Below are 24,600 nucleotides of genomic sequence, written 5' to 3'. Positions count from 1 at the left end.
TGCTGCCTTTTGACGTTTATAGCTACATATTTCAGTTGTCAAACAATCCATTGTGCCGACAAATATGGTCGAAACGATTGCATTGTTTATCAAACAAAAGCAAAAATTTAAAACAAAGAATGTAAAATATGAGTATTATAAAGATTTGTTACTGATTTTTTTAAGTTAAGATTAAGAAAATAAGCCGACAATCTCATCTGTCGTGAATTATAGTACAATTAAACGACGCTGTCGGCGTGATCATTTGCATTATAGCAACTGACGAATGTTGAAATTTCATTCATTTGGAACTTACATCCATCATGAGTTATATATGAATCTATAAAGAAATCAATGCACAATTCTGTGGTAGCATCACAATACATTTTCATAGAAACTTTCTTGCTAACTTATCAATCAACGCAGCTAGAGGACGCATATGGCATAAGCTATCCAAGAGGTTTTGCGAAACGAAAAATCAGTCGCTGTTCAAATCTGGACGAGATAGCAGATAATATAATAGATGGTTGAGAATTATCTCTTTTTCTTCCACCTCAGCATGGTAAAGAAAAAACTCTGCGACCCCTTTTTAGAATCTCGGTCATACTTACATTTTTGATCAAACAATCGTGCCCAACATCACAAGGCAGGTGAGCATGAATAGGAAACACTGAAGTCTCTTTGTTATAAAAATGAGCCTTTGGTACTTCAGGAGGATGGGTTAGTTTGTATTCATTTTAAACTTGCGATTCAAAGAGTCGTTTCAAAGGGAAATTAGTGGATCATCTTCTTTTAAGGTTATCCAGATCCAGATGGTTGATAACAGACATCATTGGCTTGCGGCTCTTCTTTGTAGTTGCATTTAAAGTGGTCTCAAGAATATTTGTTCGTGTGGGAAGACGATTCGCTATAATCACGAGTTTTATGAGCAGTATGCTAGTCTCGAGTTAGAGACGCGAATTAAACTCACTAAATTTCTATGGACTGATGAAATGCATTCATGTCACCCGCATGAATAGAGAACACGTGGTGCACGGAACACGTGCAGCTCAAAATGAGATAGAGAAATAGCATAGATGAGCCTGCAAAAGCACTAGGATTGAAGGATTCATGCTCAGAGGCTGCGGTTTCGTCTGCAGCAGAAAAACACCACGGTGTAAAGTCGGACGAATGAATAATTTAAATAGTAGTATATGTTATACGTGTTCATCTAATATTATGCCCAGCACTGTACTATAAGCTGTCAAATGGCAGGACTTTGTATGGCAACAGTTGTTTGTTTTGATCTGTCCGGTAAACAAGTATATTAGTGAGTATTTTTTAAAAACATACGCCAGTTTTCCCGAATTGTTTCATGGCAACGTGTAGTTATATTCTATTTTAAATTTAAAATCAGCAAATTTGTATTGACGCGTGTATATAGGTGCATAAGTGGCTTTCGGGCTTGAAGGCTTGCGTAATATTTAAGGCGCTAGCATAAATCGGAATCGCTCGATAGTTCTCTGTTTTGCCGGATTTGATTTCGTGGTAGATTTCGAATCTTGCTCACCCGTCTCCCGTCGAGTGACAAACACCGGGATGCTGACAGTCGAAATATAAATAAAACCGCCACAAACATCCCCATTGCGTGCGCATCGGTTTCTCTCGCGCGATCGCTAGTGTCGTTTCAAATTGAAATCCCAGTGCCGGCCAGTACAAAACGGACGGTAACAGAGTGCGCAACCGGGAGAGTGTTTTCGGCGTGCTAACCCTCGCCAGCAGGTGGGTAGGAAAAGCGAAGGCAACGAGACGGAACGGCTGTCGGAACCCGGCAGGCAGGGTGTGCGATCTTAAATTAGAACTCGTCGCGTTGCCTTCCAAAGATATTTTCCTCCGTCCGCCGGACGTCTGATTATCGTAGTTGGCACTGCACAACACAACAGTCGACGGAAGTGTAGAAAGTGTTGCGCTCAAACAGACGTTACGAGGTGGTATTTACTATTGTTTGTTTCATTTCTCCGTGCATTATCCAGCTTCCCAACCCCCACAGGGACGATAGCAGGTCCCACAAGTGTGTGCGCGCAGTGTAGAAACGTGCAGTGATAAGAATCTTGAACAGGAAGTAACCGCCAGTGCTCTGATCGAGTGTTGAGGGAGCCTAGCACCGAACATGTCCGGCGATACGCAGCCAAAGAAGCGGAAGGATAAAAAAAGGAAGAAAGGTAATGGGTGCGATAGCGGAAAAACCCAGCCGACGTTCACTATCGGCTTTCTCGGTTAGCTAGGTTCGGGACAAGGATTGAACGAGAGCAATCCGTTGGTCCGTTCTGCCGCCACGTAATCTTATCGGGGATGAAGATTTGATGAAGTAGTTCTGTCACGGGGTGTGTACGCTTTTCGGCCGGAACGGTCAACGCAGACATCGGCGGCCTATCTTTCGGCCTCCCTTGAGGTCGCTTTTAAATTAGAACATTATTAGCTTGTCTGAAAAATCTTTAAATAGCTCCGGTGCGGCGGCCGTAGTGCTTTGCTGCATGCTTACTAGGCGCTGTCCAATCCCGTGAACGTTCCTGCTGAGGGTCGCTTCCATTCTATCGGTTGGGAAATGTCGTAATAACTCCATGCGTTCTTTACCAACATGAATATGGACACATCGATAAAAGCTGTATTGACCCTAAACGCAAAATATGTCATCTCGGAACAAGATGCACGTGGTATGCGTTTGTGATCATACGAATGAAATATTAGTAGGTTTTTATAAGCATAGATCACTTCGATTTAACAGCCAATAATATTACAGGCCAATAATACAGGCATTTTTGTGATATAGGTCTGAAATTTCTCGTGTTTGGTAGCGTTACTTAGCTGCAATTATCATTGATACTGAATGACTATTACCAATATTGATTGTTTATTGTACCCATTTGGTGTTCACAGGCTTTGTATGAACTTATATTGCGTATGTTGAATCTTTTAACATTTTACATTACGTCGCGACTATTTAACCTATTGTAAAACGGCAGCAAAATTTATCACCAGCTAGGATGTCGCATTAAGCTGCTGGTATTAGGGCGAAATAAGGCCAGAGTTCATCCCGTAAACAATGGCCTAGGTCATGCGGTCAGAACAAGCTGACGCAGATCGAAAGGATGCAAAATGCGCGACATCTTCCGCGTGGAAGCGTACACGTTGGCGTTAATCCACTTTCGATGGGAAACGGTGATTTCTTTTTTGCTTGGTTTCAATTTTCCTCACCCCACAAAGCGCCGTAACCTGTTGGCGTTTTTTTGTGTGTTGCCGGTAGCTGCGCTGCCAACCAAATGGTGTAAAAATATCATTTAGCAAAAGTCGCAAAACGGGAGACGTAAAAAGCGTGTGCACGCCCGTGATTTTTTTTTGCGGGGTGGGTCGTTGTATTCCTCGACGAGGAAGCGACCCAGTGCTGTTGAAAGTGAGATTTTCGTGATGTCGCCGCGTGTTTGCTGATGTGTGCCACGTCACATGCCATGTGGACGAGGCGGTCTGTAAAACGGACTTGCGTGCGATACGATGCAGCTTTTATAACAGAGAAAATGAAAACAACTCAATGAGGCATTGTTAAGTTGTAGAAGCCAAAGTGCATATTTGTTGTGTATCTGCATTTCAGATGATGAAGACACGGTTAAGGAAACGATTGCCCATGCACCGAAGCAACCGTCTAGCGGAGCCGCACAGGCGGCCAAGGAACCGGGTGATGTTCAGATGCACATCCACAGCGATCACGGCACCGGAGGCAATTGGTGCGCGAAGGTCGTCTTCTTTATCCTGCTGGCCGGTCTCGGTGCTTTGATCGGACTCATCCTCATCGAAAATCAGGGTCTCTCCAACGAGGACACGCCGTTGTCCGAATCACGGTACTCGGAATTCTTTAACGGCTGGGTCGACGAAACGCGGCAAGACGATCACCATCACGAAGAAATCTTGGCAGCCATCAACTCGCTCGACGATCACGATGACGACGATGGTGAAGCGCATCACGTGGTAGATGATCACGATGATGATGAGCACGATCAAGATGGAGGCGATGGAGATCACGACGATGGTACGCCGTATGCCGAGGAAGAAGACCACGATGACGATGGAACGGACGTGCAGGATGATGACGAAGATGAGGGACCAGCGCAGAAGCTGGACGATGATGAGGTGGAGGAGATCTTCACTCAACAAGAGGCCGCCGAACAGCAGGCTGCTACCGTCGACGATGACGACGATGACGATGATGATGGTCAGGACGACGGCGATGATGATGATGATGATGACGCCGGTAAGCTATACAATATCCTGTTGCACGATGTGTAGGTCGTTCGTAATTATTTCTCAGTTCCTGGCACGCTTTAGGTGCCAACGGAAATCCTAATCTTGATGATGACGATGATAATGATGATAAGAATGATAATTTTAATAACAAACAAGATGATGATAATGACGATGACGACGACGACGACGATGATACCAAGACTGACGATGATAAGGACAACGATGAGCTAGAGAAAAAGAGTGACAATGGTAAATTGAGAAGGCTTTAAACTTGACTTCGATTTAGGAAATAATTGAACTAATTTTTGTGTGGCAGCTTCACTTTTGTATGAGCTATTTTTTCTTTTATCTTACGTTTTTTTCGCTTTCTTCGCTTGAGTTTTAATATTTTGCATCTTAATATGCAATTATGTTCATTTTTTGCTTGTTTCAAATGACTTAAGTTGTTTTTTCGTCAGTTAAATATCGCTTTTTACATTAGAATTTACTGTACGCTTTATTTTTGTTTCAAACTAACGCTCTCATGTAGCGTTAGTATTTTAGCACAATTCTTACAATTTTCTGTTTCTTTAGTAATCACAAAAACTAATTTGGATAATAACGATGACGATGATGATGAAAATGATAAAGATAATGACGACGATGAAAATGAGGAAGCTGCCAAGGGTAAAGAAGATTTTGATGGTGATGAGGATGAAGAAGAATTGGTAGGAAGTGAACAAGACTTTGATGGTTAGTATTGATTGGTTTTCGTTATGTGAAAAGTAGGCAACTGCGCATAATGTATTCAATTACTAATGGGAACGCTTATATATTTTAAATCAAAGAACGAAAAAATTTGGTAGTTGATTAAATATCGTTTCTATCACTAGAACCAGCCGTTAGGAGCAACACTGGTGCTACAGTTGCTGACGATGATGATGACGACGATGATGTGTTCGTTGAGCGAAACGCTGGCTTTGCTGATGCCGATGACGACCAGGATGATAATGTATTCGATGAGGAAGTATGTTATTTGGCAATTATTATTTATAATTTGAAGTGTTTTACACCGTTTGTTCTCAGCAACCAAATATTTCGTTTAGACTTTTGATTTGATATGAATGTTTTTTGTTTCTCTCACTTGTGATTTTTACGCTTTGCTGGTTATGCCGCTTTCAGCAACGCTCTAATGCTTTGAACGATAGCTCTAACAAAAGCATTCTGTTGCCTGAATCCCTGGATCCTGAGGGTGAGGGTTTAAAGACCCAAACCGAATCTTCCCAGTTCCATGAAAATGGCGATCAAGACCCTATAGACAATCAAATGGCAGAATCGTCAACGAAGGCACCTACCGAATTCGTTACACGCGAAACGTTGAAAGTCCAAATGGATGAATTGGTTCGAAATTATAACAAACTTGCCGAATCCTTAGATGTGCCGATCTTTGAAGGCACGATAGATGCTTCTGCCAAGATTTCTGGAAAGGTAAAGGGTGGGCTGCATGGTGTTTTAGTTTTACTATGCTTTTTATGCATGGACCAGGTGTGATTATCTATTGTGAGAAAAATAATGTTTGTCACGATATATGCCACTAGGATGAGAACGACAACGACAACTTTGATGGGGACGAGGACGAAATTGAAGCAGTAACTCGTGGATCTCAATCAGCAAATGAAGGCAATGATAACAATGTGGATGACGATAACGACGAGGACGACGATGATGATGATGTTGATGATGGCAAAGCAGATTTCAGCGAATTCGTGGACAACGACGGCGGTGAAGAGGAATATTTGGAGAAGATTCGTAGCGAACAGCAACGTCGTGCAGCAGATGAAGAAAAGCGTCGGGCCGCTGTTGAACCAGAAGAGGAAACTTCACGTAAGTGACACCGGAAAACATAAGTGTATGGGAAGATAAGGACCATTCTACCTTTGATAGTCTAAGATATGATACTACAGAATCACAAAATTTATCTGCTTTAATGAAAGCGTTTCATTCATACATGATTCCTGATTCCTCTGCCATCATCCTTTGAAAATATGTCCGTATCAGATTCGATAAGAAAGTGCAACTTATTGCTTATAATTCGTTTTATTGAAGCACATAGAACGAATTGCTATATTTATGCGATCGTTTTCGTTTGTACATAAGCAGGTTTTGTTAGTAGACGTATATTCCATGTGGTGTAGCGTAAACTGTGTAGATCTCCATGATCCTGAATCATACACGAAGCAATCGTACTAAGAGCAACTCCTGTTGGACTACACTTTCAGTTACGGTAAAAATCTTTGTCGGTGTTGCACTGATCGGTGCTGCGCATCTTCTCTTAACTAGTCCACGTGCTCCTACGAGTGAGTTGTCTTGTTTTGTTACCTATGTGTACGCTGTACAGTTTTTGTGTTGACGTTTTCTGTTTGTCGTTATGTAGTTCTATTTTCTATTTCCTACCAATGTGTTGCTATCGTTTCTTTCATGTTCAATGTTGTTGGCAATTATTACAACTTAGACTTTTCCTTTATGTTTCGCTTTTTTCTTCGTTGGTAATATTAAAAGAATTGGTATTTCTTTCGTTTTACTATTATTGCATGGCGTTTTCTAACACATGCCTTGCGTATCTTTTACATTTGTGGGGTCAATTAACTAGGCGATATTGCAAAAAACCACGTTGGGATGTATAAATGTTGCTTTGTATTTTTTCGTTTATTTCTCTTACAAATGTTTACCTTTCGTAAATGCTAATAATTTGCACTTTCGAGTTCGAAAATGTACACTTTTCCTCGACATGTTTGGTCACGTACGATTGCATGTTATGCAAAAGATGCCCTTAATATAAAATGCTAATGACGATGATCGATTTTATTTAATGCAACTGACCGTTGTGCATGCCAATTGATGAAGTGGGTGTTGCTGGTTGTGCGTGTATAATGTGCAAACGAGATTCTAGTGTGATATTAGAGATAAAAGAATAATTCGTCGTATTTTCGTCAACAAAGAAAAACCAACCAGTAAAGGTGATGGCGCTAACGTTCAGATAGAAAATACACCTACCAATGATGGTTTATTATCTAACGCAAAATTGGAACCCAAAGACGAAACCCAATTAACTGGAGCTAAATCGATACTGGATGATTTTGTTTATGCCAATCCTAAAAACCAGTCAGTAATAACCGACGTAGATATGACCGAAGAAAATGGTAAGTGTTTGGTTTGGAGCTGCTGGATGGAAAGATTTAACACATGTATCCTACATTACAGTGGCCATGTTTGACGATAACGACGACGACGCCGAGCGTTATTCGGGAGATGATTACGAATACGAAATGGAAGAAATAGAGGAAGATTATGAGCAGGAAGAGGAGAAGGAGAAAATCCTTATAAAACAAGAGGAAGAAATTGGTGCATTTGTGCCGATTACATTCGAAGATTTCAACTCAATGTATCGATCGCCAACAGAGGAAGTCGAAGTTGTGATGGATCAAAAAGTACATACCACGCATGCGATTGCACCTGAACCGCTGTCGAAGAAGGGAACGAAAGATTCCTTGTTGGCACGGAAGAAACCACCGAAGGGTGCTTTGAACAAGCTCATTTATGGTTTGCACAAGGATCCAATCGTTATTCCATCCGGCGCAGGAGAAAGTGAAACGGAGCCCGACCGGATGCGTGATCGGGAGACTCTGGCGGAACCGAGTGGAAACGTAAGTGTGAAGGGTGAAGCAAAATCTGTCCTGACGGCAATGCTTTCGGAAATCCCATCACCACCGATTGAACGCGATCATGCATACGTTAAGCAAGTCCCCACGGGACCATCCATGGCTATAAGATCCCTGCCTGAGCCGATGGTCTCTCCATATCAGTCGCAGGTATCTGCAACAGCAGCCCATTCGGTGCGAGAAAAGCACGTCGAATTTCGGCTTCCCGAGCGAGAGGAAACGGAATTTGAGCTGGAGCCAGTGTACAGGCCAGAGCACACGGCACTTCATCCAGGTGCCAGTGACAACGGCAGTAAAGAGAACTTATTCGTACCGGACGCCAGCGAAGAAGAGCCGGAACCGGATGAGTATGCCGAGGAGTACGACGAGTATGAGGGCGAAGAAGAGATTGTCTACGAAGAAGAGGAAGTGGACGATGAGATCGAGTCGGTTCTGCTCAATCAGTACGGTTCGGACGAGGAGGAAGAACCGCTGACCGACGACAACATTCCGCCGGGTGGTGAATACGACGAGGCATCGGATGTTGACGACTCGGACCTGATGCGTAGATTGGAGGAGAAATACGGCAAATTACCGGCGAGTGCGTCAACGACGGCGGCATCCAACTCCGAGGCGGCCGGTCCGGATGGTGATGATGACGAAGCGACCGCTGCTGGCTGGACAAGTATTTATGCCTATTAGAGGAAACAGAAATCAACACCATCGATCGAAACATTGATGTTAGACGCACCGTGTGCTCGCTCGCCCGCTCGATTATACGCTCGCTCGCTCGCGTGGTTGGCTCCTCATTTGTCATCACTGCTGCGTTGTAGTTTTGTATGCACATTTTCACACCACAAACCATCCTTTAAGTCGGGGTACCATGTGGCCGCTTTCATATCGCACGAACGTACCGCGTAGTCGCCTTCCATCTCCATCTTGCCCCATCATATTCTATTTATATCACATCAAAAATCACATCGCCAGTAAATGAAGATGCAACTTGCAACTGTGATTCTGTAGTATCTGGTAGTATTAATTAGCGCTCTTCTCGCAAGTTCCAAAATTGCTGGTGCAGCCTTTCGATCAAACGCATTCTATGCTCTCTTCCAAAGCACCCCTCCAACGAGGCTTGCACATTCTCAAGGAGCGACTAATTTTTTACCGTGTTCTTTCTTTGTCTGTTTCCGTTTCCACCCCGTATGCCTACTGTCGTTGATGGTCGTACGGCATGTCGTATGTCGCATACCCCATCATATCCCATCCGTTATTGTTTCGTGCTACTCCCACAGAAATCCCATCGAGGGCTGAAGAGGCTGATCGGTCCTATCAGGAAGAATTAAGACGAGCCGAGCGGCAACTCGACGAGGTAAGTGAACAGCTGGAACGAAATACTGGTGTGCTGTTGGCACGATTTAGTCACACGTGCATCGATGAAATGATGTTTCTACATTCCATTTTCATCCAAATCAGGAGTTCGGGTTCGAGTAATATCTAGAATCGCGTACACAAATATCAACTCCACACAATGTGCTCTCAATGCAATTATTTTGCCTTGGGGGCACTTGAAGTGTGTAAGACATCCCTTTAGTTTTAGAGAAATACGCAATAGAGACAGAAACAAAACGCGCTGATACGATGAAGCGTGTGTTAGGTGGCAACAAGAAGATGAGATAATTTGGTTTCCTATTGTGATAACGGAAGCATCAACAACACAATACGAGAACACTCAAGCTAACGCGCTCTTGTACTCCGACGCAACGAAAACCATGAGACTGGACCTGGACTGACGATGGACGATAATTTTCACTGAGGACTTTTTCTTTTATCAACGCAGTTTTTAATGCAATTTGGTTTTACTAACGTTTGCCTTGAACGGAAACCTAGCGGAAGACTTATTTGCGTTCATGAGGGGCGAATAAAGGAACTATATCGCGAAAGTGTTTGGCGTGTGCCTGCGTGTACTGTTCTGTGATGTTTTCAGTGTTTGCAAGTTTCCTTCGACATTGCTGGCGGTTGCAAAGCAGTAGATAGTGATGCATACCATCCCTCTTAAGCTCCATTCGCAGGGAATGCTGTGATTCGTTTATTCCGAGTTTTATGTGGTTTTCTGCTGGACACCCACCCAAAACGAAAGCACATGAAGTCGTGCAATTGCCGACAATCTTACTCCTGTGAAGTGAACGAATAATGCTAGCATTCCTGCGGCTCGAATGGAGCTGCCAAACATCCTAACATCTTGTGCCGCATTTTGTTTGTGTAGACTTTAAGATCTAATGTATTTGAGTTTTTTTTTAATTTTATTTTATTTTCCCTTTCTTTTCGCTTCTAAACGCTTTGACCTAATTCGATTTTCTCACTCTGCGCATTTAAACCTTTTGCTCCTTATTTGCGTATTCCTATGAACGCATGTGTGTGCTGTGTTTTAATACTGCAATAACTTTATAACAACCATGCTGCTTAAACTGGACTTCCTCATGACAACATATAAAACGGATTGCCAAAACACACACACGTGCGTGCTCCCAACAACCACGATCGGATAAAAGGATCCGGAAAAAGCGCTAGCAGCGTACGATCGCATTATCGTGCAGCAACCTAATTCCATCGCTGCCCTGATCGGACGGGCGCGAGCTTTGGATGCGTTGGCCGAACAACGACGGAGTAACTCCATCCTGACGGAAGCGATCACTGCCTATCGTAAGGTGCTTGAGCAGGATCTTGCGGTAGACGATGCGACGCTGAAGTCTATGGCGGAACGATGCCTCGATCGGATGCGTTTCCAGGGCCAGCACGCAAAGGCGATTGAGGTACACAAGATGCTGATACGACGATTCGACCACGAACCACTCTATCGAAATCAGCTCGCCGTTAGCTACCTCTACATGAACAGGTGAGATCAGTGAAAATAGGTTCATTTGCCTTTGATACGCCATAACTCTCATGCTTCGCTTTCACTTCAAGGCTCCAGGAAGCTAAAGCCGTCCTTCACGACACCCTGTTGCGGTGGATCGGCGATGGGTTCGCTCTGGTACATTACGGGTTCGTGTTGAAGACGCTGGATCAGAACATGGAGCTAGCGGCGCAGTACCTGCAGGAGGGTATCGATACGGACCACGAAGGCACCCAGGATGGACGGTTTTACTTCCAGCTGGGCGATGCCTTGCAACGGCTAGGACGCAACAGCGAGGCACTAAACGTGTACCGGAAGGGCGTAGAAAAGAAGCTGTTCCTTTCGCTGTACCAACGATCGCTGTACAACGTGGACGGGTTACGTTCCCGTCCGTTTTGGACGCAGGAACAGACGACTCACGGGCGCGAATTGGAGCTTATCCGTGCGCAATGGACGCAGATCCGTGACGAAGGTCTAGCGCTGCTGAGCAGTGAGGGTGTTTTCGTGAATGAAACGGAAAATCTTCGTGATCGAGGAGACTGGAAGCAACTGGAGCTGTTTTCTCGTGGCGCTCGGTTGGAGCGTAACTGTGCCCGCGCACCTCTGACCTGTCGGCTGGTGGAGCAACACTTTCCGGCGGCACGCTCTTGCAAGCGTGGTCAGGTGAAATTTAGCGTCATGCATCCTGGCACCCACGTGTGGCCGCACTGTGGCCCTACAAACTGCCGCGTACGGGCACATTTGGGCTTAAGCGTGCCAGCTGGTACGTCAATAAGAGTCGCCGAGGAAACACGGTAAGATAGTCGATCGGAAAGGGCAACATTGATTTAAGAGGAGTTTTTTTAACGCTTTATTTTGTTTCTCTATCCACTGGTGTATACATTTAGCTCCTGGGAGAACGGCAAGTGGTTGATTTTCGACGATAGCTTTGAGCACGAGGTGTGGCACAATGGGACAGCAACACGACTGGTACTAATTGTGGACTTTTGGCATCCAGATTTGTCGGAAAGCCAACGACGCACACTGACGCCCATCTAGTGCAGAGACTGCACCATCAATGGTGATCTTCAGCAGCAGAGTTAGCAGATCCTAGAATTTGTGCGTGAAACGCATATGCATTTTACCATACTCTCCCTCACACAGGTTCGTTATAGGTACGCGTAGTTGCGTGATTTCCTTTAATTTAAAGCTAGATTTAGTAAAGCTGGTGCCTTTTGACGATGTGAGTGAGTTTTGCGTTAGTATAGTATAGTATGTGACATGGGCAAATGATTGAAAATCCGGTCTCGAATCACGCGTGTTATGGCCAAAGTTAGAACGATCAAGGTAACGAGCTTTCAAGGACTGCTCCCTAAAGTCTGGTCTTTCGTTTTACGGGTTATCGTGGGAAGGGTTGTATTCGTTTTTTGTGTATAGATTACAATGGAGCGTCTAAAGACGAACAAACCACAGCTAGACATTGAGTGGAAAGACAAAAAGACTCAACACACCAAGGACATAAGCACTGAACGGGGTTTATTAGCATGGGAACGATTGTATTTCTTTTCCACCAGGCAGTAGGAAACTCATGAGAAATTTTCAAAAACAGTAGAGAGAAACTTTGTTCGCTGTAAAATTGATTGGAATGAAAAGGATACGTGCTTGGAGAGTTGGCACTGGCAAATCTTACTATTCTTCTAATCGGAAGACAATAAATAGGTAAAATATACATCTGTGTCTATCTAGCGTTTTTAAATTCATATCACCACTAGCCGGCGTAGAAACGCTCCCAAAAGCTGTACAGCTCGTTATCGTCGAGATTAATAAACTTTTGCTCAACAGGCTCATCCTTGCGATTGGAATTGATCAGCTCGATGGCAAATGGAAACTGGGAGCTACTCGTAAGGGCAGAATGCTTAGTCTCCACTTCGTTTGTTACGGTGCTGAAATGATACAAATAGGACCATATTAGGAAAAGTCAAATCATGTCCTGCGCATCTACAACTGGTTTACATTACCCTGTACGTGCGAAATTGGCTAGCAGTTCGATAAATTGTTTCGAAGCTCTCGCGTCAGGTGAGTTTCGTCGCGTGTCCGGCAATAGAATCGGAGCGCGAAAGATATAGATAAGATCATCGCAATGTACGATGCCAAACTCATGAGATGATGTACCATGCGGAATGAATACAGAGGAGTATGATTGCTCGCCTTTATAGTTGAACTTGTACAAGAACATGGGTGCTTTCTGCTGCCGTGAATGATGCATATGTTGGCGGGCAGTAAACATAAGTGGATAGAGAAACAATCCCTCATTGTACACCTATGAGAAACAATTAGGTGATTTAGTCAAATTCAACTGGATGAAGTCCTGTAACCTTACCTGGGTGAGGATGTCAATGGTTGTCTTCGTGAAACACTCGTTCATTGTGGTTTGATTTGGGAAAAAGCGGTTCGTCAAATCTGGAGGAAAATCGGTGCGGTTGCTATTTGTTAGTAAATTAACAATGCTTCGTTTTTGGTCCTGCAGCAGATCCTGGGTGCATTCTGTTTCTTCAAACGATAGAAAACTAAACACAAAACCATCGTTCGGTACGAATCCAGTTAACCATGGTACTGATAAGTATTTTTCTTGAGACCACAAATCCTTTGGATGTCCTGTAAGAAATGCACCCTCGGCTGTGGATGGTTCAATAACTGGTCCGTACAGCAATGAAGGATAACGAGATCCGATCTGTTGGAAAAACACGTTGTAAATGCACGTTTTGGGTTTTCTTTTATCGCATTTTCGATAACCTACCGTGAATTCCCTGTAGCTGTTAGCGATTCGATCAGCATCAACTGACCGAAGAGCCTGTATCAATTCGGAAGTAGTCAGCACATCTGTATTCTCTATGCCCACGAGTGCGGCTTGTTTGCGAGCCGTCTGTTCTGGGTTTGCTTTTGGTTCATTCCATGACGCCAATGCGTTGCCACTGAGACTGATCGCTCGTTGGAAGAGTCCTTCGTTTTGAAGATGCATTAGATGATAATGAACCGACGCTCCTCCGGCACTCTGTCCAATGATCGTTACTTGTTGAGGATCGCCTCCAAATGCGTGAATATTCTTCTGAACCCACTGCATAGCTAGCCGCTGGTCTTTCAAACCAAAATTTCCACTGGCCGCTTCATCTTCGGTCGACAAAAATCCGAAAGCTCCCAGTCGGTAGGATATAGCTACCAGTATGACCGAGTGGTCCATTACTTTCTCTGCGCCTAATACCAAAGGGGAGTTCCATCCCATCATGAAAGCTCCGCCGTGAATAAATATCAGCGTTGGCATAAGTGATGAGCCGTTTTTGTTCTCGCGTTCGGAAATCATGAACGGGCTGTACACGTTCAGATACAGGCAATCTTCACTGCCTTCCACGGCTCTCGTCGATAGTAGAATATCTTGTTGCACACATGGTTTTTTCTCAATTTTACCAGAAGCATCCAGTTCTGATTCCGACCAGCGCTCATTCGGAACCGGATTTGCGAAGCGCAGTGATCCGACGGGTGGCTTTGCAAAGGGCACCCCTATGAATGCTTGGAAACGATTGCCAAGGAAGCTTCGCATCCACGATCCGCGCATGCACCCGTCTTCAATGCATACCCGAGGAGCTTTAGGATGAAACGAACTCCCCGCTAGGGCTAATGGAACTATCCACAATACCGTAAGAATAACTACCGCGCTAACAGCCATAACGTATGAAATTAAACTGATCTCTTCGATGAATCTCGTTCTTATATACCCAGCGCGTGTGCCCGAAGTCCCAATTCTTTTAACTTTCTCTTACTGCTTTTACTTTTAACGTCAGTTGAAATGAAAGTGTGACACATTAACTGAAACATGCTGCATTAAGGGTGTATGTTTAATATGCATGATATGATATTATCGATCATATGTGTACCTTTGGCCTTTGGCACGTATATTTGTACTTAGTCGCCGAAAAACGATTTCCAAAAATTAAACATTTCCTCATCGTAAATATCAACGAATCTTTGTGCAACAGGTTCATCCGTACGATTGGTGTTGATCAGCTCGAATGCAAGAGGAAATTCAGCATCATTCGTATCTAGGTCATGAGATGAGGCCTCCAGATGCCCTACGTCCTTTCCATTTGGGGCGATTCTGCAATGCAAAAAAAAGGAGCGAGTTTGGAAAATAATGTTCATCAACCGTGCGCCATCTTGCAACATTACCCCGTGCGTGCGAAGTTAACGAGCAGCTCGATAAACCGTTGTGACGCTTTCGCGTCCGGCGAGTTTCGTCGGGGGATTGGGAACAGCATTAGCATGCGGAAAATATAGATCATTTCGTCAGGATGCACTACGCCATAGTCATGTGCTACAGATTTGTCTGTGTCGAACATGGAGGAGAACGAATATTTTCCTTTATAGTTGAACTTGTACAAGAAAATAGGTGCCTTCTGGTGCTTATGCTCAGTATGTTGGCGTACGCTGAGGAAAAGCGGATAGAAAAAAAGCACCTCGCTGAAAATCTGTAGAAAAATAACGAATTAGTGGGAAAAACGTACGCTTCTGGGGGAACTATTATCATACCTTTGTCAATACATCTATGTTTTGCTTTGTAAAACATTCATCTGTTGTGGTTTGGTTGCCCAAAAAGCGTTCTTTTAACAAATTATCGAAAGTGCCGTTACCACCTAGTAAGCTTACTATAAGCTGTCTCTGGTCACTGAGAGCTTTCTTCGTACAATCGGTATTGATGCGGGTAAAGAAACTGGATAGAAAACCTTCGTTTGGTACGATCCCAGTGAGCCATGGAACTGAAAGGTATTTTCCTTGAGCCCATAGGTCTCTTGGTTGTGCAGTTAGGAATGCATTTTCTACAGTGGTTGCTTCCACAACCGGCCCGTAAATTGTCATGTGATGGCGGGATCCATTCTAATAGTGAAAAATGATGCATATTGAAGACTGGTAATATTGCAAGGCTATTTTTTGTTTAATTTCACTCACCGCCAGCTGTAGATAACTCTCAACAATCTGATTAGCGTCGACTGATCGAAGAGCCTGTACTAACTCGGAAGTAGTCAGCTGTTCAGAATTCTCTATGCCCACCAATGCAGCCTGCCTGCGAGCGGTTTGCTCTGGGTTTTTCTTAGGCGTACTCCATAACGCCAATGCGTTGCCACTGAGACTGATCGCTCGTTGGAAGAGTCCCTCGTTCTGCAGATGCATAAGATGCAGATGAACCGACGATCCACCGGAACTATTGCCAATGATCGTCACTAGTTTAGGATCGCCTCCAAATGCGTGGATGTTCTTTTGGATCCACCGCATAGCTAGTTGTTGATCTTTCAGACCAAAATTTCCACTGGCCGCTTCATCTCCGGTCGACAAAAAACCAAAAGCTCCAACTCGATACATAATGGTTACCAGTATGACCGGGTAGTCCATCAGATTTTCTGCACCCAAAACGAACGGTGAGCTATAGCCAAACATATATATCCCACCGTGAATGTACATCAACGTTGCCATAGGTGATGAGCTGCTGTTGTTCTCTTTGCCGTCAGTTTTACGTGGGGTGTACACATTGAGATACAAGCAATCTTCACTTCCTTCGATGCCGCGCTCCATGAAGAATATGTTTTGATGTAGACAGAGTTCTCTTCCGACACTGCTACTGACGTCCAATTCCTGTTCCGTCCAGGGCTCATTCGGAACCGGATTTGCGAAGCGTAGTGGCCCAACGGGTGGTTTTGCAAAGGGCACTCCTACAAACGCCTGATACCGATTGCCAAGGAAGCTTCGCATCCACGATCCGCGCATACAACCGTCCTCAATGCATACCCGAGGCGCGTCAGGATGAAACGTGCTCCCTGTAAGGACCAACGGAACCATCCACAATACCGTAAGAATAACTACCGCGTTAACAGACATAACGTATGAAATTGAACTGATCTCTTCGGTGCATCTCGTTCTTATATATCCAGCGCGTGTCCCCGAAGGCCCAATTCTTTTGACTTTCTCTTACTGCTTTTACTGCTTACGCCAGTTGAAATGAAAGTGTCACACATTCACCGGAGAACACTGTTGATTGTGTATCATCAAGGGTATATATTTCAAATGTATGTACCTTTGTCCCGTAAACAGCGCAATAGTTAGTCACCGTAATAAGATTTCCAAAAGCTAATCATTTCCTCATCGTAAAGATCAACGAATCTTTGTGCAACAGGTTCATCCGTACGATTGGTGTTGATCAACTCGAATGCAAGAGGAAATTCAGCATCATTCGTATCTAGGTCATGCGATGAATCCTCCAGATGGCCGACGTCCTTTCCATTTGGGGCGATTCTACAAAAACCCAAAAAAGGAGCGAGTTTGGAAAATAATGTTCATCAACCGTGCGCCATCTTGCAACATTACCCCGTGCGTGCGAAGTGAACGAGCAGCTCGTTAAACCGTTGTGACGCTTTCGCATCTGGTGAGCTTCGTCGTGTGGTCGGAAACAGCACCGGACTGCGGAAAATGTAGAGCAGATCATCGACATGTACAATGCCAAAATCACGGGATAACGAATCGTCTGTCACGAATACGGTGGAGTACGATCGTTCGCCTTTATAGCTAAACTTGTACAAGAAAATGGGTGGATTCTGTCGTTGCTTGTTGTGGGAATGTTGGCGTACGCTGAGGAAAAGCGGATAAGCGAAGAGTGCCTCGTTGAAGATCTGTAATTATTGATCCGATATGTGAGATAAACATTTTCTCGCTGTATTGTCTGCCTTACTTGCGTGAGGATATCTACGTTGTCCTTTGTAAAGCATTCGCCAATGGATGTAAATTTAGTAGAAAACCGTTGGCTTAGAAATGGGAAAATGTCCGGGCGTTCCGTACCGCCTAGCAAGTTGAAAAGCATCCTTTTCTGGTGGGTTATGATGTCCGGCGAGCATGCTGCATCTTTGAGGATGGGAAAACTGAACACAAAACCATCGTTCGGTACGATTCCGGTAAGCCACGGTACCGAGAGGTACTTTTCTGAGTGAGACCATAAATCTTTTGGATGAGCGGTAAGAAATGCATCTTCGACGGTGGATGGTTCGATAACCGGCCCGTACAGTAACATATGGTAAGGGGATCCATTCTGTTGAAAGAAATAGCACGAATGTTAGCATAACAACCCAATCCTCTTGGTTTTTTCTCTGACCTACCGTGAGAGCAGAATAACTCTTGGCAATTTGGTTAGCATCTACTGATCGAAGAGCCTGTATCAATTCGGAAGTAGTCAGTTGATCAGAATTCTGTATGCCTACGAGTGCTGCTTGTTTGCGAGCCGTTTGCTCTGGGTTTTTCTTTGGCGTGCTCCATGCCGCCAATGCGTTGCCACTGAGACTGATCGCTCGTTGGAAGAGTCCTTCATTTTGAAGATGCATAAGATGAAGATGAACCGACGCTCCACCGGCACTACTTCCAAGGAGCGTCACTAGTTTAGGATCGCCTCCGAATGCGTGGATATTTTTTTGAATCCACTGCAAAGCCAACCGTTGATCTTTGAGCCCGAAATTTCCACTGGCTGCTTCATCGCTGGTCGACAAAAAACCAAAAGCTCCCAACCGATAAGGTATCGTCACCAGTATGACCGAGTGGTCCATCAGTTTTTCTGCATTATACATCAACGGGGAGTTGTAACCAACCATAAAGGCACCAGGGTGGATAAAAACCAGCGTTGGTATAGGTACATGATTGCTGCTGTTCGATCCTTTAGTGGATGTCATTGGGCTGTACACGTTCAGATATAGGCAATCTTCACTTCCTTCGACACCGCGCTGGGATAGTAGTATGTCCAGCTGAATACATGGCTCCCGTTGGACGTTACCAGTAGCATCTAATTCAGTTTCCGTCCAGGGCTCATTCGGAACTGGGCCAGCGAAGCGTAGAGGCCCAACGGGTGGCTTTGCAAAGGGCACTCCTACGAACGCTTGGTACCGACGGCCAAGGAAGCTTCTCATCCACGATCCGCGCATGCAACCATCCTCAATGCATACCCGAGGTGCTGTCTGATCAGCAGCAATACCACTAGCTACAGCAAAACTGACCAACAAAATCACCTTCACAATCACGATTGGAATGGTTGACATTTTCAACCGCTTTAAACTGATCCCTTTTCCAGAATCGCGCTCTTATATATGTATTCATGGAGTGCCAAACTTTCTCTTGCGATTTCTTTCTCCGAAAATCAGATGGGATTGATTCAGATTCTTTCACACATACGTCGCTGATCTCAACCCGTTGATCGTTTCGGCTATGATCGTTTTGTTTCAAATTTCGTTAGTATTGTTTTGTCTCTTTGGGCCATTCTTTCAGAGTCATTCTTCCCAAACAAACAAGATTCGGTGTCATTGTAGGGTTAACAAAACAGCTTCAAACAACTTCCAAACAAAGCCAACGAAACAAGGATAGTGCGCAACATAATCGTGTCACTGTCGGAGAGACAGGTTTGGCTGTTATCCGGCATGACAAATCTTTAATTCCGCGCCGGAAACTGGTTTTCGGGGGCAACGAACGTGACTCCTTACCGCAGTTTTGCAATATCGTAAACGGGAAACGTGGGCGCCTGGTTTTTTTGTTTCATGGTGGAATTATAATAAATTGTGGCGGATGTGGAATGGCAGCTTGCGTGACGATCGGTGCGAATGGATAGCATAATGTTACTCACTTTGAACTGACCTATGCCAGTAGCGAAGCAGGTGCCGTTGGTTAATGCGCTGGGAACCGAAGCAGATTATGTCATGAAGGATTTTTACAATCGGGTTTCGGGGCAGTGGATCCTGGGAACAGATGCAGATGCATGTGTGCGAGATATTTTTGGTTTGTGATTTCGACTGTTCTTTATTTTCTAAGCGATTGCAGGTTTTCCGGCAAGCTTGTATAGGCTAAACAAGTACAAATCGATTATAAACTAGCTAAACGTGGTGTGGAAAGGACGTGGGAAGTATCTGTGATAATGTGGTGGAACCCAGAGGGAAGCTGCCAAAAGGTATCTTACATTTGTACTATTATATAGGCCTATTTCTGATCAGCAAACCCGCTGACCACGGTTGGTTTCGCATCACACCCCATCGCACGCTAAATACCTGCGACGTTTTGGGAAGCTATTTAGTATCACAATTTAACGTTCCTTGTGAGGACACTGTCTTCACGATCCGTGTTCGTGCTCAAAAAAAATGTAGTGTGCTTAACGCGCGTGCTCAAAGGCACCCCGTTAGTAGAAGTTCTTCCAGAAGGCAAACATTTCCTCGTTTCGACCGCTGATCGTCTGCACCTGAATATTGTCACCGACCCGTGTGAACTCCTGCACATCGCAGTTCATCGATTGGTACACCTGATTGTCGTTCTTGCACTTCCGGTACCGAGCCAACGGTGTTGCCCGCCTGTTGACGAAGGCGTATGATGGTAAATTAGATTGCATTGCGTTGCTTGCGAGTGCAAACAAACTCACCCGTTGATGGCGAAATCGATGATAAAGTCAACGAACGTGTGGACCATCTTGAGCTCGGGTGAACCGGTAGCAAAGTCGGGAAAAATGGCCGGCTGCCGGAAGAGGTAGTTTAGATCGTCACAGTGTACCACACCGTAATCGCCTAGATCGCCGGCTGCGAAGATGGCCGAGTACGAGTGGATTCCTTTGAAGGAGAACTTGTACACGCTGACTGGTGCTTCTGCGGTGTTTGCAACCGTTGTGTATTGCTTGACACCCAGCTGGATGGGATAAGTGAAAGCTGCTTCACTGTAGAGCTGCAGGGATGAGACACAAAATAACACACAAACACATAATTTATAGCCCGTCCGTAGAGGATTTCCCAGCATGCGAAACGGGACAACATACATCGATGAATGACTGCAGCTGATCAGCCCGGATAGGTTCGGTGTCGGTGGAATCGTTGAAGAATCGTGATCGTACTCGCTCCATTAGTGTCTTCGATGGTGGTCGCTCAAGCAGAATCGGCATGATGGTGCTGAAGTTGCGCTTCAACTCACCAAAGAGCTGTTTATTCTTGAAGATCGCCAGCGCTCGAACGGCTCCCTCGTTCGGGACGTATCCTGCCATCCACGGTACCTGCTGATAGTTCCCATTTTGCCAGCTTACTTTCGGTTCCTCGATCAGGAAAGCATTTGGGGCGTTTTTCGATTCCACCACCGGGCGGAAAAGCGTCAACGGATCGATGGACCATTGCTGATCGTGAGGGGAAGTAAAAATGTAACACCTATTGTCACGATCACCTCGTTTGTTTGTTCAGCTCACCTTCAGTTTGTAGATACTCCCGACAAGCTTCTCACCCGGGACGTTTCGAAGCTTTGCGATCAGCATCTTGCTTGTTAGCTTTTCGGGAGCCTCCACGTTCACCACGCGGGCTGTGTTTTGCGCTAGATCAAGCGGGTTCTTTGTTGGAATATTCCACGGCACCAGAGAGTTGCCGCTCATCATAATTGCGCGCTGGAACAAGCCTCGGCTGCGTGGGCTTATCATGTGCATATGGACGGATGTGGCACCAGCACTTTGACCGACGATCGTCACCAGTCGCTGATCACCTCCAAAGCTTCGAATGTGCCGTTGTACCCACTGGAGCGCGAGTGTCTGATCCTTTAACCCGTAGTTACCCGGTGCGATAGCATCGCCCGTCGAAAGGAACCCGAGTACACCGAGTCGGTACTGGATGGCTACGAAGATCACGCGTTTGCTGTCCATCAGGTACTCGGGACCGACGACAAGTGGACTGGCCGTACCGGAGAAGAAACCACCACCGTGGATGTACACAATCACCGGTAGCGGGTGTGCTCCGGACGATTCATTGCATCCCTGTGAAAGTGAGTGGGAAAATTGTACACATATGCATCACTACCGTTGTTCGTTGTGTGCTAAATTTATGCTCACTCCCTCTTGGCTATCAAAACACCTGCATAGTGCGTCAGAGGCTCCATGACCGGACCAGACAGGACAACACATGCCATGAGCACGTGTTTCTAATGGCTGTCTGAACCGGTATTTTAGTTCATGAGTACGAGATTAGTAAACCACACGCGACAAAAACACGAATCTCTCAATATATGTAGATGCAAGTTTTATGACGTGCAAGCCTCCTTGGGCGGCGTGTTAATAACGGCTAACGAGGCGCTCAATCAGCAGAACGGTTAAAAAACCGGAATCCACGAATGTACGAGAGTAAGCCGAGAGCATCGATCCATCGGGGGTTGTAGCGAGCTCGAAAGGGGTGATTGAGCCGGCATGCTCGGGCTAATATGTCACACGCGCTCCAAAACGATCGAACTACGCGTGGGGACATAGCTTAGGCTTCACCGCCACCTGCAGCTGTAGGGTTTGCGCGCAGTTGCTAGCTCAGCAAGGCATCGATGTTGGCGATTCTGCTGCCACTGCAAATAGGGGTGGCATATTTTGTGGCGTGCTGCAGTTCGTTCGCTAGTCGCTGTGGCTATTAATTACCGACATGGCGCCGGTGCCGTTGGTGAAACCGGCGCGGAAGCACACAATTAACACGCGTAAATGGGTTGGCGCGTGGCCACGAGCTCCCGGTCCCGTGCCTAATGGGCAATGACTCACCTTTGGCCTGTAAACGTTCAGATAGAGGCAGTCCTCGCTGCCGGTGACCGGTGGATTCGGGAGTAGATCGTTCCGTTGCAGGCACATTGGCCGTTCGGTTGTCGCGTCGTACGTCTTTTCGCCCCACGCTTCTGTCGGGATGGGATCCTGAGGGGGAAAGAAGAGAGTGTGATGAAAAGGAAAGTGGAAAGATCGAGTACGATTGTGAGGTAGATGCATTCTGGAGGTTGATCATTCCGTATGTGTGCTCAGATTGCATACTTCTAGGCGTTGTAAGCGCACTTGCACCTGCATTTTAAAAGGTGATCATTTCGGATCGATATTATTGGCGCGTGCAAGCTCATGCATTTAGAACATAGCTTTGTCTACCTTTGGTTAAAAATCATTCAGCGTTGCAATAAACCGTTTATCGTGCGGTAGCGATTTGCATTCAATACTACATGCTTACACTAGGCTGAGAGATCGTGGGAACCGCGAGCGTTGCACAATCAAATCGATATTAAACGACCAAACGGCGCGTGTATATTCAGCTGATCATGTGTTTGATCAGGTCGGTGCGTTATCTAAACGCACATTATAATGTGCCCCCTGCAATCAACATGCCATCAGCCATATAATCCGAGTGTCGTTACTAGCAAACGATCAGGTATGTATTTATATGCATACATTGTACCTCCTATTAAATCACACGTTATATATGTTGAGTAAAAATAAACTGGAAGAAGAAACCTTATGTTTGCAATGCCGTAATTTTTTTTTATACTGATGAGCTAGGGTTTCTTATCACTTGAATTTGTAGCACTTTTCTTACTGTACATTTTAGTGACCAGCACTTTTTTATGAGGTTCTTCACCTAAACGATCAAAAGACTCGATCGCGAATGTTATGATGCAAAACCGATCGTTTGTAAATAAACAGCATACTATATTTAGTAGTCGTACGCGGGAAAAAAATACACAAACAAACCAGGCCGTAGACTTTTAGCTTCTGGAAGAAAACTCATCCCCTATCAATCCGCTAATCTACTCACAGATTTACACCGATGATTTTATTCGCATGATTCGCAAACAATTCAAGGTACGCAAACACGGTCACACGGGGGGTGTGATGAGCATCGGTTGCCTCTACACATTACACTTCGAAACATACTTACCGCAAAGCGCAGCTCACCGACGGGCGGTTTGGCGAAAGGAATACCCAGAAACGCCTCGTACTGTTCGCCCGCCATACCATCCTTAAGGACACCACGCACACACCCATCGGCCATGCAAACGATCGGTTCCCGGTCCTGGCGTTGCTCCTTCGAATCGCACGAACTGTTCGGTTTCAGGACAGCAGCAATCAACGGACTACCACTCGTATAGCCACTGCTGGTACACGACACGACACACTGCATCACCACGAACAGCAACGGCACCACGGAACGCGACATTTTCCTCCAGGATCACTCGTGTTTGATGTTTGATCTTCGCGCTTTCGGTGTAACTCCTGAGCGTGCCGGAGTGATACTGCACGAGCCTCCTCGTGAGGGTGTCTGTTTTATTCGCACACTTTACACCTGCCGTTCATCCACGGTCACACCACGTCCACTCGCGAGAAAGCTTACCCGCTGAATGGAAAAGAAAGAAAAGCGAATGGCAAATCTCAGTCAAAGCTTAGCTACTGTTTCCCGATGGGCGACCCTCAACTTCCGGGGTACCGATAACAACCCTCCACCAATCGAACGGGTCGAGTACACACCGACTCCAACCGCGACAGACAGCCCACGGCACCCACAAACACACACGACTTCGCAATACACGTCCGCTGAATCGCGCGGTTCGATTCGTAATGGCGAAGTGAGAGCACACCCTTCCACGGGTGGCTCGGCGAATGAATGGAAATTCACCCTCTCCCCTTTCGGGAGGGTGTGGCGTCTCTGTGCCTTCTCCTCACCCCCTTCCCCTCCCCCTATCCCCCCTCCCCCCCATCATCGAGTTGATTCACAACTCACCGAGGGCTGTTATCGGTGCGGTGGGCGCGCGTGCGATTCCTGGCGCGACCCAGATCCGCCCAGAACCTGCTCGATCGGTAACGAGCGATCGTGGCCACGTGCTGCACCTCGTGGTGATATCTTGACAGGGCTCTTCGCGCACCTCCCACCCTTTGAGTTAATCGATGTGGGTGGGGGAGGAGGGTGGGATTAGGGCATTTTGGGGGAG

The 24,600-nt window shown here is 45.6% G+C and overlaps 5 protein-coding genes across 5 annotated transcripts; 1 reads left to right on the top strand and 4 right to left on the bottom strand.

The window, feature by feature from the left end:
• The first annotated feature begins 1,702 nt into the window (after positions 1 to 1,702).
• LOC128724720 (uncharacterized) lies at positions 1,703 to 12,522 on the top strand. Its single transcript, XM_053818441.1, has 15 exons — positions 1,703 to 1,740; positions 1,992 to 2,180; positions 3,605 to 4,261; positions 4,336 to 4,503; positions 4,828 to 4,986; positions 5,127 to 5,260; positions 5,832 to 6,117; positions 6,513 to 6,590; positions 7,233 to 7,433; positions 7,495 to 7,937; positions 8,097 to 8,616; positions 9,224 to 9,300; positions 10,478 to 10,824; positions 10,896 to 11,618; positions 11,712 to 12,522. The coding sequence occupies exons 2-15, from the start codon at positions 2,129 to 2,131 to the stop codon at positions 11,860 to 11,862; spliced, it is 3,996 nt and encodes a 1,331-aa protein (XP_053674416.1). The 5' UTR covers positions 1,703 to 1,740; positions 1,992 to 2,128; the 3' UTR covers positions 11,863 to 12,522.
• Positions 12,523 to 12,571: 49 nt separating this feature from the next.
• LOC128724718 (juvenile hormone esterase-like) lies at positions 12,572 to 14,524 on the bottom strand. The gene is given in 4 exon segments (XM_053818440.1): positions 12,572 to 12,724; positions 12,809 to 13,123; positions 13,184 to 13,534; positions 13,601 to 14,524. Coding segments are annotated over 4 exon segments (1,743 nt in total).
• A 236-nt stretch (positions 14,525 to 14,760) lies between these two features.
• Positions 14,761 to 16,686, bottom strand: LOC128724717 (juvenile hormone esterase-like). Its single transcript, XM_053818439.1, has 4 exons — positions 15,802 to 16,686; positions 15,385 to 15,729; positions 15,025 to 15,323; positions 14,761 to 14,953 (listed from the first exon to the last, which is right to left on the bottom strand). Exons 1-4 carry the CDS (start codon positions 16,684 to 16,686, stop codon positions 14,761 to 14,763), a joined length of 1,722 nt encoding a protein of 573 aa, XP_053674414.1.
• A 260-nt stretch (positions 16,687 to 16,946) lies between these two features.
• On the bottom strand, positions 16,947 to 18,920 carry LOC128724716 (juvenile hormone esterase-like). The gene is made up of 4 exons (XM_053818438.1): positions 17,975 to 18,920; positions 17,573 to 17,943; positions 17,212 to 17,513; positions 16,947 to 17,139 (listed from the first exon to the last, which is right to left on the bottom strand). Exons 1-4 carry the CDS (start codon positions 18,918 to 18,920, stop codon positions 16,947 to 16,949), a joined length of 1,812 nt encoding a protein of 603 aa, XP_053674413.1.
• Positions 18,921 to 20,044: 1,124 nt separating this feature from the next.
• Positions 20,045 to 23,831, bottom strand: LOC128725667 (juvenile hormone esterase-like). Its single transcript, XM_053819427.1, has 6 exons — positions 23,553 to 23,831; positions 22,400 to 22,546; positions 21,086 to 21,640; positions 20,669 to 21,016; positions 20,282 to 20,577; positions 20,045 to 20,213 (listed from the first exon to the last, which is right to left on the bottom strand). The coding sequence occupies exons 1-6, from the start codon at positions 23,829 to 23,831 to the stop codon at positions 20,045 to 20,047; spliced, it is 1,794 nt and encodes a 597-aa protein (XP_053675402.1).
• Positions 23,832 to 24,600: the final 769 nt, after the last annotated feature.

The sequence above is a fragment of the Anopheles nili genome, chromosome 3 (genome assembly GCF_943737925.1).
Source record: "Anopheles nili chromosome 3, idAnoNiliSN_F5_01, whole genome shotgun sequence".
NCBI classification, from domain to species: domain Eukaryota; kingdom Metazoa; phylum Arthropoda; class Insecta; order Diptera; family Culicidae; genus Anopheles; species Anopheles nili.
This window is presented reverse-complemented; position numbering and strand designations above follow the sequence as displayed.